Consider the following 16,283-nt stretch of genomic DNA (forward strand, 5'->3'; position numbering starts at 1 on the left):
GTTTATGCTCAAAAAAACACTTTGAAATCAGATTTTGGCCTGCCTGAAAAGTCCTCTTCTTCAGTCCTCCTCAGAACACTCTGTTTTCCCTCTGACCACGCCCCCTCCGGAAGTGGATGTGCCTCGGCTCTCCAGCACGTTGATCTAATGTTTACATGTTGGCTGAATATACACGGCTGCTCAGAGATCACGTTACTTCAACCCTCTGAATCTGATCCTGACGGAGAGGCGCCTGTAGCAGGACCTTTTCTGAAGGATTGGTCACAGATTTAGTGTTTCTTGTTGTTTTATTTATCAGTATGTAGACGTGTGTCTTGGTACACAGCTACGAACATGTAGCTATGTGGCTATGCTAACTAGCGCTAGCACTTATCCATGATAAATAAAAATCATCCACTAGATCTTCAAATCTGCAGACGTGGGGAGTAAAACCGACATCTGCCAGAAAGGCAGCAGGACCTTTCTGAAGGATTGGTCACAGATTCTGTGTTTCTTGTTGTTTTATTTGTCAGTATGTCGACGTGTGTCTTGGTACACAGCTACAGCTACAGCTACAGCTATGAACATGTAGCTATGTGGCTATGCCAATTAGCGCTAGCAATTATCCATGACAAATAAAAATCATCCACTAGATCTTCAAATCTGCAGACGTGGGGAGTAAAAGCGACCTCTGCCAGAAAGGCAGCGGGACCTTTCTGAAGGATTGGTCACAGATTTAGTGTTTCTTGTTGTTCTATTTGTCAGTATGTTGATGTGTGTCTTGGTACACAGCTACAGCTAGGACATGTAGCTATGTAGCTATGCTAACTAGCGCTAGCACTTATCCATGATAAATAAAAATCATCCACTAGATCTTCAAATCTGCAGACGTGGGGAGTAAAACCGACCTTTGTGTTTATTAAGACAGCCTACAACTAGCATGCCTCCCTCCTAAGCTCCTTGTTAGCACACATTTGTGCAGGTAATGAAAAGCGGAGGAGGGATTCAGTATGATTTTATACAGTCTATGGGCTGAACAAGCTCCGAGCTCTGACTCCGTGACAGACCGGATATTGTTGTTACGTAACAAAAACACGGAAGTCTGAAACGGCTCGTTTCACACACATTTACAGAAAGGTGGAGAAATCAGAACAGGGGCAGAATGGATTTTTTTCATTCTCGGGGGGTTTGTAGACATGCCAGGGAAACATATCTCAGGTAGAAAGTCAATTTTGCATGATATGTCACCTTTAAAGGAGTTACCAGCCCCAAAATGTCTGCTCGTTGAATGGTTGGTTGTCAGAATGGAAAACCGTGGACTCAATTTCTAAAGAATTCTGACAGGATCATGGCTGTTTCAAAGCAACCATTGTTTTGGATTAAAGAGCAGCCATGTTAACTGGTGACTTTCAGCCAGTGTGTCATTGTTTACCAAGGTTGCAACAACTGTTGAAATACAGAAAAAGTTATTGAAAGTGCATTAGCAGTTGAATAGTTTATGTTTTTATATTAATGCAAATTTCATTCGTCAGACCCGTCTTCAATGAAAAACTTAAGACATGTGAGAGAAAGTCGCCAGTTAACAGGGTCACACTTAATGCTGGAACACCGGCGAAGTCTGCAAGCTATTTAACATGTTATCAAGCTTTAGTTCAGTCAGCTTTGACTGCAAATAAATATGAACTGACACAATTCCAAACTTAATTTCAGTGTGTGTAGTGCATGAGAAGTTGATTCCTCAGCACTTAAAATGTAGAGGTAAGAAATAAAATTGTTAATAAGAGCAGAACTAATGTTCACATAAAGCAATATCCACAAATAAATAACTGTGACATACAGCCGTGTATGTTTGTCTTCAGCTTGGGAAGAGTTCTGATTTCAAGACACAATACTTGGAGTTGATGCATTGATAACTGATGGTCTGTGCATTACTGCAGACAACGCAGTGACTTGTGTTCTTAACTCCTCTTGGTGGACACACTGGGTTTCTCCACTCAAAACATCTGGCCACTTCGTATTCACCCCCTTGCTGGTGTCTTCAATCTCCTCTTTGATATCACACAGTTCCGGTAGTCGTTTATCATTTGCCAAAGTCAGTTTGTTTTGGTAGCAGTCACAATCTTTGGTGGTTAATCCCCTCGCTTAGCTTGACAAATGCATGTGCACCCTTGCATACATCATTGTTATTTGCAAACAGTAAGTGGCTCTGGTAAGCTGAACATGTCCTCTGATAAAGAAGATGGACCAGATGAGCAGGACCTGATGGGTGGTTTTTTTTTTCTGCCACTGTCAGAATAAGTTGACATTTTTCATTCACTACTCTCTAAAAGGGACACTGTCATATCCCCTACTGTATTCCATTTGTTATCCATGCTGTCTTCACTTTCACAATTTCTCAGTCAACATCATCAGCTTCTTGTGTCCTGTAGCCTATTTTACTTTATCTCAGCTGTTTCCTCCTTTTCCTCCAGTGTCGAATTTACCAGACTTCTTTGTGCCAACTGATGTGATAAAAATGAGTCCTCCAGAGTCTGTGATCAGTGCTACATCTTTACCATGTCACAGTGTCCCTGTATACTCCAAGTCCAAGTACCCATTAGAGATACTTTGGGTGTATTTGTTCTAAAACCATCTCAATCAAAGTTACTTCAAGTTAAAATTCACACACTGAATACAAACTTCATGAGGAGGCCAGAAGCAAAATCTTAAGCAAAATCATCTATACTGATCAAGTGTTGAGGTACAAGAGGAGGAAGTTTGACGGTAATCTCTTTGTGCATCAAAACAATGGAAGACCAATGCGGCACGGTAACAAATGACATCCAGTGCTTACTAACCAACAGTACATGTTTACAATACACAGGAGAGTATCCACAACAGTCAGAGCATTTACATATTTGAGTGCTGTTCAGCAGTGTGTTTGTCTGCTTCAGAGAGGAGCCGTTGCACTCATTAATCCCATCAATTAAACCTCCTCTGGGGCCAGAGATTAAAAAAATAGTGAGTCAGTAGTCCTGTCAGAGAGTCTTGATCACGAAAACCCTTTTCCAGCAGGGTAGCTAATGTCCCATGTTAAAGGTGACATATCACACCGTTTTCATCACAATAATGGTCTAAGACAGGGGTGTCAAATGTCAGCCAAATTTGATCTCAAGTGGGCCGGACCAGTAAAATCATAACATAATAACCTATAAATAACAAAAACTCTAAATGTTTCCCTTTGTTTGCAAAACAAAAGTACAAGTACATTCTGAAATTTTTTATATTTCATGAACTATCTTTTTACAAAAACAGTTGTTGTATTTCTCGCCATGATGAGTCTCATATAGGGCCATATATTATATTCTTTAAGCCCTGAAACCTGCTGTAAACACACCAAACACACAGGTTACCCATTCACCTGACACAGAGTGTAATGTTTACTGCAAAAGAACAGATAGAATATACTAGACCTTTATGGACCCCCCAGCCAGTCCAAAAAGTCTATGATTTTCCACCGGATTATGCAAACTGCAAATATTCTTTTTCTTCACTTTGAGAAAAAAAAGTCATAGAGAGCCATTCAGGTGCCCCCCCTGTAGGACAAATTTGAAATGCCAGTTACATTTATTGAAAAATTGCAGTCAATGCCTTCTCTGTAATTTCAAAAGTCATCCTGTGGGCCGGATGTGGAACATCTGGCGGGCCGGTTGTGGCCTGCGGGCCGTATGTTTGACACCCCTGGTCTAAGAGGTCCCCAAAACATGTCTTTAAAGTTTATGCTCAAAAAAACACTTTGAAATCAGATTTTGGCATGCCTGAAAAACCTTCTTCTTCAGCCCTCCTCAGAACACTCTGTTTTCTCTCTGACCACGCCCCCTCAGGAAGTGGATGTGGCCTCGGCTGTCCAGCACGTTGATCTAATGTTTACATGTTGGTTGAATATACACGGCTGCTCACAGATCACGTTACTTCAACCCTCTGAATCTGATCCAGAATCTGATCCTGATGGAAAGGCGCCTGCAGCAGGACCTTTCTGAACCATTGGTCACAGATTTAGTGTTTCTTGTTGTTTTATTTATCAGTATGTAGACGTGTGTCTTGGTACACAGCTACAAACATGTAGCTATGTAGCTATGCTAACTAGTGCTAGCACTTTTCCATGACAAATAAAAATCATCCACTAGATCTTCAAATCTGCAGACGTGGGGAGTAAAACCGACCTTTGTGTTTATTAAGACAGCCTACAACTAGCATGCCTCCCTCCTAAGCTCCTTGTTAGCACACATGTGTGCAGGGAATGAAAAACGGAGGAGGGGTTCAGTATTATTTTATACAGTCTATGAGCTGAACAAGCTCCGAGCTCTGACTCCGTGACAGACGTAGCAAAAACACTGAAAACTGAAATGGCTGGTTTCAGCACACATTTACAGAAAGGTGTAGAAGTCAGAACAGGGGCAGAATGGATTTTTTTTTCATTCTCTGGGGGTTTGTAGACATGCCAGGGACACATATTTCAGGTAGAGAACCATTAAAAAGTCGATTTTGCATGATGTGTCACCTTTAACAGTTGCACGTGATGGATAACACATTAATTTAACACATGCACCAAACTATTTTGGTACCAGAGTTTACCGGCCATGTAATGAAAAGCTTTCAGAAATGTACCAAACTAAATATCTGCCAAAATTGGCACTTGGCAGGATTTCATTTCGGACCCTGTATCACTTTTTTATCATAGAGCCTTTCCTGATTTTATCTGAATTTAATTTAATTGTACCTGTTTTTTTTTTAAAGATATATTTTTTAGCTTTTTGACTTTTTTTATTGATAGGACAGCTGAAGAGAGACAGGAAATGTGGGGAGTAGAGAGAGAGGGAAGATATGTAGCAAATGGTCGTGGCTGGGAATCGAGCCGGTGACCTCTACGAAGAGGACTACAGCCTCTGTATGTGGGGCGCGAGGCCACCAGCGCTCCTATTTTAACCATTTTAAGAAATATATTTTAAAATATTGGTATTCCTTTAGAGTTATTTTAGGGGAGTTTTATGCCTTTTAGTAGTGTTTTATTGCTTTAACTTGACTTGGGTGATATTATGAACTGCCTGTTTGATTTTGCTGCCCATGTAAAGCACTTTGTAACTTGCTCCTCCATACATCACTGATCTCCTGTCATTTTATGTTCCAGCTCAATCACTGAGGTCCTTGAATGCTTCCCTTTTAAATGTTCCTCGTGTGTCTCTCACAAGCACTGACCAGAGTTTCTGTTTTTATGCCCCTAAGCATAAAACCCATGGAACTCTCTGCCTCTGGACATCAGAACGGCAAGCTCTCTGTATGTTTTTAAAAGTAAACTTAAGACTTAGCTTTTTAATCTAGCTTTTAATTTGGAGTCATTTATTTTTAGCCCTGGACCCCATTATTATTATTTTAATCATTATTATTATTATTTTAATCATTGCTTTAACATTTATTTATCTTATTTAATTATTTATTTATCTATTTTATTCACTGTATTCATCTGACCTTGTCAACACTACCTTATTTATAACTTTTATTTCCATTCTTACTTATCTTTTTAATTTTACTGTGTTTGCTTTATTTTTAAGTATTTTATTTATAATCATGCCTTTTTTCATTTTACCATTGCTGTTGTTTTCTGTCTCTGTTATTCTATGAAGCACTTTGGGCTGCATGTTTATATGCATGACAGGTGCTATGTCAATAAAGTTGAGTTGAGTTGACTTAACTTGGTTTGCTCTACAAATACATTTTTAGGGCCCAAGCACCGCTGGTGGCGAAGGCCCTATTGTAACCCTAAGGATTGTTCTTTCTTCCACCACTTAAAACGCATTTTTGGACCCCTGAACGTTAATGAAAGCGCAGATATTTTTGCACACTCATTGGGTCTGGTGAAAATTGCAAGTTATTATATATACTGAGTTTTTTTGAGCTACATGCATGAAAAGTCCTACACATATTCATGGCATCAGGACGCACAAAAAAGCCTCTTGCACCCATATTTGAAACTCAACAGGAAGAGCGCCACCTAGCTTTGAACATGAAAAATGGAGCCAAAATGGGTCCGTGGAAGGGTGCATACTTTTGCTAATTTCTCCTAGAGCTTTTCTCCGATTCAGTCCAAACTAGGCACATTCTATAGTAAACCCATTGACGATTAATTCAAAGTAAAGGCATTCCGTTCAGACGAAAGTTGTGGGCGTGGCAGACTTTGGGGCAGGGCATAAAAAAAAAACGTTGGAAAATGGATTTATGTGACTTTAAAATGCACATAATTTCACCTCATCCAACACACTCATCAGTCCTGGCGAAAATTGTGACATTTTATGGGTTTCGCAAAAAAAGTCGAAAAAATGTGCTCACTAGCGCCCCCTACAGTTTTCAAAAACCCCTCCCCATAGGGGTTATTTTGAGCCACATGCTTGAAAAATTTTACGCATATTCATGGCATCAGGACGCACAAAAAAGCCTCTTGCACCCATATCCCAAACTCAACAGGAAGAGCGCCACCTAGCTTTGAACATGAAAAACGGGGCCAAAATAATGGTGCATACTTTCGCTATTAACTTCTAGAGCTTTTCTCTGATTCAGTCCAAACCAAGGGCAACCTAGAGTAGACACCTTGACGAGAAAAAATTATCAGAACAAATTTTGATCAGACAAAAAATGTGGGCGTGGCAGGAGTTGAGGCGGGGCATCAAATGCACATACAGCTTTGAATGTGAAGAATGACACCCAAATAAAGGTGCATACTTTTGAGAGCTCTGATTCAGTCAAAACAAGACATTCTATAGCAGACATATTGACGATTAAATTAGTGTTAAAGGAATTCTGTTCAGACTAAAATTGTGGGCGTGGCACACTGTCAATTTTTGAGGTTTTCTTGGCAATCTGCCAAAAACTTGGAACATTTGCACCACCTGAGGCAGTATATACTCTCAGATCTTGCTTTCGCATCATGTGATGGCAAATATCAGGCGACGGTTTACATGTGGCGGCGGCTCGCGTAGGCGGCGGCAACTGGTGTGCGAGGGCCCGCTTGCGGCTTTAATTATTATTATTATTATTATTATTATTATTATTATTATTATTATTATTATTATTATTATTATTTCATACATTGTCACTCGTGTTATTTAAATCGTTATGAAAAATATATATTAGCAGCCTAAAATGTGGAACTGTAATTGCTGCAATTAAAACAATGTGGGAAAGTTCTTTTAAGCTCCTATTAAAGGTAAAGAAACGGTTTGTGTTGCTTTTGTTCCCTTAATGGTACCAGATATGAACCAAACCATGATTTCAAAGCACAGGTACCAAACCAAGATTTTTGTGCAGCATTACACTTAGAAGAGACACGCACAAGTGTCCACTTCTCTTTATTTAAAACAATATATTTACAAAAGAGGCCAAATCACTGCCACCACTCAAATCTCACTGAAAATGTCTCCTAACCAACAAATGATTTATGCTCACTGGGGGATGATGATGTGATTTTCGCCGTGAATAACATGCAGGTGGTGACCTGGAAGTTGTACAAGAAGGAATTTATCTAAAAGTTTTTGAGAGCAGCTTTCAGCTTGTGTAGACTTTGGCTTCTCCTGTGGTCAAATGAGTATAATTACCGCTCTGCTGGTTTTCTCCTCTACATGAGTTCTCTACAGCCAATCAGATCAGTCACTGTAAGTGTTTGCTGTAGGAAAAAGCTTGAAGACTGTTTCAGTGGTGTAACTCACCTGGACTGACACTAACTCAGCATGGTAAGACAAAAAAAAACATACCGTACAGAAATGATCCATGCTCTTACTGATGGTCTTGTTTCCCATTGAAATTCACGCTGAGATAAAGGTTTTCCTTTAGTCTCTTTTATAATCATCAAAAACTCTTAACAGGAGCTCCAAGTTTGATCGAGGAGATGAACAACACAGCCTCCTCCTGGCAGGAGAGCATTCATCCCGTTACAGACACACACAAGTACGCTTCCTGTCCAAATACAGCTCCTTTTGTCTCTACCGGGTCTTTGATTCTATAATAGGAGCTTTGCTTACCTCAGCTCACCTGAGTTTTATTGTTTGTTTCTTCTAGTCACATTGGGTTCATGTCAGAGAAGAGACTGTAGAGTCTGCATCTAGGTGCAGCGTTCCTCTCCTGACCCCTGTCTCCTTTAAAACAGAGCCTGTCCAGAGTTATCAGGAGAGCAGAAAGAGGCCGGCTGTGACCCTCAGCTCTTCTCTTTGCTGCTCACCTGAATGTGACCTGCTGATTTACTGTGTCACATTACATGATAGTATCAGTGCAGAGATTTGTCCAGCATTTCACTTTAACCTGAGCTAAACCATCTTGAGTGAGACGCCAAGCAGGTCAGGTTCAAATCAAGGAAAAGCAGTCTGGTTATTTTTTATGTGTGTTATTTACTTTCTACTTCTCTGACCGTCTTTATCAGAGTAAACAACTCGCCAGAAGGTTAATGTAGTTACTTTATTTTCCTCATGATGTTATCTCAACTTGTGATCCCATCTTAAAACAAACACTCTTAATAGACACAATCTTCAAACAACCCTCCAGGACCTAACAGAATGGAACAAACCCCCATAATGCTTAAACCTCTACATTTTTAATCTGCTTTCACCATCAGCACAGGGCTTTAAAAATACACAAAAATGTTTGTCACAAAAAACAACCAAACAAAAAAATCATGGTCTAAGCAAAAAGGAAATATTTCTAAACTTGCTAATATTACTCAAAGAAATAAAAAATCGACCATTTATCTACACCACCAATAAAGTGCTGTGATTTTATTCTCATTGTTAAATGAACAGTTACATACTGAAGGCTGGTTTATACTTCTCTGTCGTGCAGCAATACTACGCCGAAATGCTTGAGGTCAATGTGGTCTCTCTGATAGCCGGCCGCCTGCTTCCTGCCCCGCTACGATCTCTGTTTACTTTTCCACAGTGATTCAGAGCGTGTTATGTTAATCTACAGCTGATACATGTTGATGTTTATCATACAGACATGATTACATGAAGAATAGAGAGGAGGAGATGAAATACACGGCTGATGTGCGGCCGATGTGCGAGGATCCCAGAAGTGTTGTAAATGTGGGAAATGCTGCTGAGTGGACCAATCACAGGGCTTGCAGTCCTTGTTGATTTTACGCGCAGTTCCATTTTGGAGGAGGTGCGAGTCAGCTACATGCGTCGGCTTCTGTGTCGGTACGGGAGCTACAAAGAGCTACGGCCTAGGCTACGCCGTCAATTCGATGCAGAAGTGTAAATCAGGCTTGATTGCTACCTCAGAAACAAAGTGAAGTGAACAGCCTTTTTATATTTTGTTATGTAGCATGAGTGCACTTTACCAGTGTTGTTGCTGTTGTTGTGTTGTTTACCTTTTGAAATCAATGTTAATTTTTGAATCAAAGTGTGAGACTGAGTATACATCTGAAGTCTCACCCATGTCAAGGTTTTTGTTTAAGGGCCAGTGAACTTAAAGCTGGGGTTGGTAGTCAGATTTAGAAACACTTTTTGTTATACTGGTTAAAATGATCTGTATGCCCCGATGGTAATCAATACATAATGTGTTCTTAAAAAAGAGAGGAGAAAAGCTGCTATCTACAGCTGGTGTAAACCTGGGAAAACACCAACCAATCCCTGCCATCAGGAGCCAAATGATGAAACCAATCAAATCCTGTCCTGCCGTTCTGCCCGCCTCCTGCGCGTACATTTCCCCGGCGTGCACTCAGAGTCCCCATCCCCTGCCTCTGCTTCCCCTGACTCTACTGACTCTCCCCTCTCGCTTGAGCTCGGGCCTGTCCCCTCTGACCCGATGAGGTGCTTTGCTCAGGACTGTAGTCCGGATCAGAGTCTAAGAAGCTCTCACCGCGGGGGCTCTGACAAGCAGAAGAATGAATGACATTTAGCAAGTCCTACAGAAAATTTAGATGTATTAAATGCATTATAGATTTTCTCCTGATATCGTGTCACCAGTACAACTGGATAATGCTAGCATGACAGTTGTGAGTACTAACAGCAGCCATGTTTGTTTGTGTTTTTAACTTTCACTATGAGAATGTTTTGGTGTTTTCTTACTGCTGAGTGAGACATGAGTTTGACGTAGTGCAAAACACAAACGATGTGCTGAGGACCGGTTTTGAATCAGTCACCATCATGAGGCCGAGAATCAGCGGCGCTTGTGCATGTGAGCGGCGGCGTTGTTTTGGAGGAGCTGCGAGGGGGAGGGGTTAGATGGAGTCCTGAGGAAATGCTACATTCAAATTCATGCTAGTTTTCCATGACTACCAACCCTAGCTTTAACATGAGTTGTAAAACAGTACGTTAGCCTAATGGTCCATTATTTATTTTCTTTTAGTCATTTTACTTTTTAAGAGGGAAATTAGTTTGGTGATACTGTCCAGTAACTTAAATAGTCTGAAAAGTAAACATGAAAAAGAACGGTGATTAAAACTTGATTTTGATCATGAAGTTAAATGTTTGCCATATGTTCGCCCTCCTCTAGTTTTGACAATACCTTGTGTCAACCTACACTGCTTCAAGCAATCCCACTTCTTGAGTGAAACCTGTGAGGACCCCTGTTATGCCTTCTTTGTTCTGTCTCCACACAAATGAATGACTCCCTCTATTAGCATGCTTCTAATAAAGGCATTCAAATCACCATGACTCCCTTTGTGAAGTCAACACAGCACTGACCATGTATTTAAAATTGAAGTTGTCCATGTAAATATTGTTTGTGTTATCGTGCAGCCCCTCTGGTGGTCTCCACTCCCCGGAGTGTCTGACAGTACAGTGAAGCCTACAGTACCTGTCTGGTCCTCTCCCGCAGGTCTTTATCTTCATAATGGGGGTGGTTGGTGAGAACTCTGCCTGTGCACAGCTTGATGCCAGCCAGCAGCTGCATGCTGCCTGCAAAAACAGCTCGCTTAGGGGTCTTTGTGCTGTGGACAAACAGAGAGAGAGAGAAGGTAACATTATTTAAGGCAACAGATAATATTCACCATAACAAGGGTTTTGCAAAACTCTACTGTGTTTCAGGGCTCTGGGACTGTGTAAAACCAAAAATAAAAAAAAACTTTTGGAGTTAAAAAAGTTTGGGAGTATCCACTGGTGTATCTAGTCATCAAGTAAGTTTGATTGAATTTTCACTGAATTTGTTTTTACTATTCAGTCGACATGCCTTTGCTTTCTGCATTTGAAGAAATAATTGGGACATATTGATGGCATTTAAAAGTTTCTTTCTGAGAACTTGTTCCAAGGACAGCAGCTATCTTCATCTGGAACAAACACAAAACTTTCTTTGTCCAGACAAACTAAATCACACTGGAGAGAAAATGTGACGCACAACTGGACGTGAAGAGTAATGACTAGAGGCCTTGGTGTGTTAACGAGTGTGCGTTTTTGTGTGTGCATTTCAATATCTGTGTGCACCTCCTTTACACCAAATTTAACCTTACCTGGCCTCTATTATGACAAAACATCCGCACACTCGTCTCTTACCTGTAATGTTCACCTCAGGGTCGTTTTTAATCTAAACCTGGGCCTCCCCACGGGACAGCACAAAGACAGACAAGACTGATTGTGTGGGTAAAGAATACTTCCCACTCTGACCCTGAGGACTCATATTGTCAGCACAAGACCGCACATTGGATATTGAGACCACGTTTCTTCACAAAGCTGGAAGTATAATCAGAAGTATAATCAAACACATACTGAATATAAGAGAGGACTGAAGCTTGGTTTATGCTCAATGGAAAAATGCAGGACCAAGCACAAACAACAAATTACTGATTGACAACTTACATGTAACTGTCATCTCATCGTCTGTGTGATTCTGACGGACTCTGACATTTATACTTTACAATGGACTCCTACTAAGTGACTTGTTGACCTGGCGGCTTACTTTAAGCCAGTATTTAAATCTATAACAAAGCAAAGCAAATACAGATGTTCTTAAGCAACTAACTTCCATGTTTGTGAACTGAATTTTTGACATAACATCTTCCCAAAGTGATGTTCACTAAATCGTGAAAGAATGTGGAGGCAAACAGTGTCACAATTAAAGAGTTATGTTCCGCAGTGTTAAAACAGCAAAGAATCTAAGGAGTTCATCGTCTTCAGTGCATAATATCATTAAAAGTTAAGAAAATCTCAAGAAATCTCTGCATGCAACAGATAATGACCAAAACCTCCGGGCTAATGAGGAGCGGGGCCATCTGGCTGGTTATTCATCAGTTCAAAAGCCAGCATCAGTGGTAGCATGGGGCTGCATTAGTGCACATGACATGTATAACCTGCATATTGTGAAGGCCTCATTAATGCTTAAAGGTGACATATCATGCAAAATGGACTTTTTAATGGTTCTCTACCTGAAATATGTGTCCCTGGCATGTCTACAAACCCCCCGAGAATGAAAAAAATCCATTCTGCCTCTGTTCTGATTTCTCCACCTTTCTGTAAATGTGCCTGAAACAAGCCGTTTCAAACTTCCGTGTTTTTGTTACGTCACAACAATATCCGGTCTGTAACGGAGTCAAAGCTCGGAGCTTGGACATAGACTGTATAAAATAATACTCAACCCCTCCTCTGTTTCATTCCCTGCACACATGTGTGCTAACAAGGAGCTTAGGAGGGAGGCATGCTAGTTGTAGGCTGTCTTAATAAACACAAAGGTTGTTTTTACTCCCCACGTCTGCAGATTTGAAGATCTAGTGGATGATTTGTATTTGTCATGGAAAAGTGCTAGTGCTAGTTAGCATAGCTACATAGCTACATGTCGAAGCTACATAGCTACATGTTGTGGCAGAAGCTGTAGCTGTGTACCAAGACACACGTCTACATACTGACAAATAAAACAACAAGAAACACTAAATCTGTGACCAATCCTTCAGAAAGGTTCCGCTACCTTTCTGGTAGAGGTCGGTTTTACTCCCCACGTCTGCAGATTTGAAGATCTAGTGGAGGATTTTTATTTAGCATGGATAAGTGCTAGCGCTAGTTAGCATAGCCACATAGCTACATGTTCGTAGCTGTGTACCAAGACACATGTCTACATACTGATAAATAAAACAACAAGAAACACTAAATCTGTGACCAATCCTTCAGAAAGGTCCTGCTGCAGGCGCCTCTCCGTCAGGATCAGATTCTGGATCAAATTCAGAGGGTTGAAGTAACGCGGGTCTGTGAGCAGCCGTGTATATTCAGCCAACATGTAAACATTAGATCAACGTGCTGGAGAGCCGAGGCCACATCTACTTCCTGAGGGGGCGTGGTCAGAGGGAAAACAGAGTGTTCTGAGGAGGGCTGAAGAAGAGGGCTTTTCAGGCATGCCAAAATCTGATTTCAAAGTGTTTTTTTGAGCATAAACTTTAAAGACATGTTTTGGGGACCTCTTAGACCAATATATATTGATGAAAAAAGCGTGATATGTCACCTTTAACAGTATATAGAGATTTTGGAGTAACAAATACAGCAAAATTATCAGGGATGGCCTTATTTCAGCAAGAAAATGCTAAATCACATTCTGATATTCTACAGATATGATTTCAATCCTCACTCTTAGACTGAAAGAAAGTGAGAAAAGGGAAGCTCCACACCTCAACAAAGCACACTAAAGAACACCAAAGCACTGAAACGCTGATAAAGATGTGAGATTATATGATGTTAAGGATGTCCTTGTTACAGTCCAGTTACAAATAAATACCAAGCGTTCACTGCTGTTCAGAGTGCACGCTTTGTGTCTGTGCTGGAACAAAATAAAGACTTCCACAAGCTTTGTATGAAATGAATACTTCACCAGAGTGGATGTGTGCATGTGTGGTATGCTGTGATGGGTTATGACTCTGTGTATTCATGCACGTTCTTGAGCAGATGCGTGGGCTGCTGATGTCTCGACCCTTTGACCTGCAGTAGATGTGGGTCATTTCCATTTCTTCCCGTCTTCTCTTTCTGTGAGTGTTCGGATTTAATCGCTGCAATCACTGCGTCCCAGAGGGCGGCTTCCACCTCCTCTCTCATGATTTACATTTAGTTTCGGGTTTAGATTGTCGTGTGTAAATGCCAGAAGGCACAGGAGTGCTCCCCACCGACATTAAACAAATGAGCTAATGACTGTAATAAGCTCAATGCTGCTACTGAGAACAGATACAGATACTGCTGTGTTTGAATTTCTGTGAGCATGGGGAGATAATAACCGTTTCCTTCACATGACTTTTAACATTATCAGCACACATTTATCAGAAAATCAGGTCCAGTAACCAAAACAGAGCTAAAAATGAGAAACACTGCTCTCACCTTTGTTATATTGCCTGAGACATAGCTTCAGTGAAAGGTTATATTTCTCAGTGTGCTTTTTGTGTAAATATTCTAATGCTTGAAAGCATGTTTGATATCACACCTGTTGACACAATGTACCCTCTCCTCAGTGTTAAATGGTTCAGCACTCTGGACCTCGCCTCAAGATACTGCCAAGACAAAGGGGCATTCAAAGCAGCTGCCTTCTGCCCTAGAGATGAAAAAACCAAACATATTACCATTTGGACTTTAGTTGTAGCAAGTACTAAGAAGTCTCCTCTTGGTCGGCTTGCAGCAGAAGATCTGCTTTGGCCATGTTTCAACCGACTCCACCAGACAAACTTCAATAAATGAAACCTGTCAAGGTGGTGCTTCGTCCTCTGCCATGCAGTCTAATGTCTCAGAAGGCAGAGTGGCCACCAATTCCACTCAAGTCCTGAAGATGCAAATCAGACATAAGACATAAGCTACAACCTTAGCTGAGCCTGACACTGCCCTTTCAGTCACCGTCTTTCTAACCAGACTCTTTCAAACCCCTACTCGGTCGAGGCAGATGGCTGTCTAAGATGAGTCTGGTTCTGCTCCAGGTTTCTGCCTGCATCTTGAGCTAACATTTGCTGTGATTTGGTGATATATAGATACAGATTGATTGATTGAGTAAAATGAAGATATAACAGTAACAGAGAGTATGAGAAAACCACGGATTGTGACCTCCTAAAATATCTCAAGCTGACTCCAACCCACCGAGCTGCACCATCCACTCAGTCAACTAAAGCCTGATTTATACTTCTGCGTTGAATCGACGGCATAGCCTACGTCGGAGGTCAGCGTAGCTCCCGTACCTACGCAGAGGCCCACATACCTAGCTGGCATGCACCTCCTACAAAATGTAACTACCCGTAGAATTGACGCGGACAGCAAACCCTGTGATTGGTCCGCTCGGCGGCATTGTATTTCCCGCATTTACAGCCCCTGCTGCGTAGGGGCGACACAGAAGTATAAATAAGCCTTAAGGCACTCTAATGCTCACTACTGTTCATAAGCCTTTAAAGGTGACATATCATGCAAAATTGACTTTTTAATGGTTCTTTACCTGAAATATGTTTCCCTGGCATGTCTACAAACCCCCCGAGAATGAAAAAAATCCATTCTGCCCCTGTTTTGATTTCTCCACCTTTCTGTAAATGTGTGTGAAACGAGCCGTTTCAGACTTCAGTGTTTTTGTTACGTAACAACAATATCCGGTCTGTCACGGAGTCAGAGCTCGGAGCTTGTTCAGCCCATAGACTGTATAAAATAATACTGAATCCCTCCTCTGTTTTTCATTACCTGCACAAATGTGTGCTAACAAGGAGCTTAGGAGGGAGGCATGCTAGTTGTAGGCTGTCCTAATAAACACAAAGGTCGGTTTTACTCCCCACGTCTGCAGATTTGAAGATCTAGTGGATGATTTTTATTTATCATGGATAAGTGCTAGCGCTAATTAGCATAGCCACATAGCTACATGTTCATAGCTGTAGCTGTAGCTGTAGCTGTAGCTGTGTACCAAGACACATGTCGACATACTGACAAATAAAACAACAAGAAACACTAAATCTGTGACCAATCCTTCATAAAAGGTCCTGCTGCCTTTCTGGTAGAGGTCGGTTTTACTCCCCACGTCTGCAGATTTGAAGATCTAGTGGATGATTTTTATTTATCATGGATAAGTGCTAGCGCTAGTTAGCATAGACACATAGCTACATGTTCGTAGCTGTGTACCAAGATACACGTCTACATACTGATGAATAAAATAACAAGAAACACTAAATCTATGACCAATCCTTCAGAACGGTCCTGCTACAGGCGCCTCTCCGTCAGGATCAGATTCTGGATCAGATTCAGAGGGTTGAAGTAACGTGATCTATGAGCAGCCGTGTATATTCAGCCAACATGTAAACATTAGATCAACGTGCTGGAGAGCCGAGGCACATCCACTTCCTGAGGGGGCGTGGTCAGAGG

General features: G+C 41.2%; 1 protein-coding gene across 2 annotated transcripts in view; it reads right to left on the reverse strand.

Moving 5' to 3' along the window:
• Positions 1-16,283, reverse strand: part of dpy19l3 (dpy-19 like C-mannosyltransferase 3) — a 120,956-nt gene that overhangs the window by 17,783 nt on the left and 86,890 nt on the right. For both annotated transcript variants that reach the window (XM_034680886.1, XM_034680885.1), the window contains exon 17: positions 10,798-10,930. In XM_034680886.1, the coding sequence (XP_034536777.1) occupies positions 10,798-10,930 (133 nt within the window). The remainder of the gene's footprint in view (positions 1-10,797; positions 10,931-16,283) is intronic.

This window comes from Notolabrus celidotus, chromosome 3 (genome assembly GCF_009762535.1).
Source record: "Notolabrus celidotus isolate fNotCel1 chromosome 3, fNotCel1.pri, whole genome shotgun sequence".
Lineage (NCBI taxonomy): Eukaryota > Metazoa > Chordata > Actinopteri > Labriformes > Labridae > Notolabrus > Notolabrus celidotus.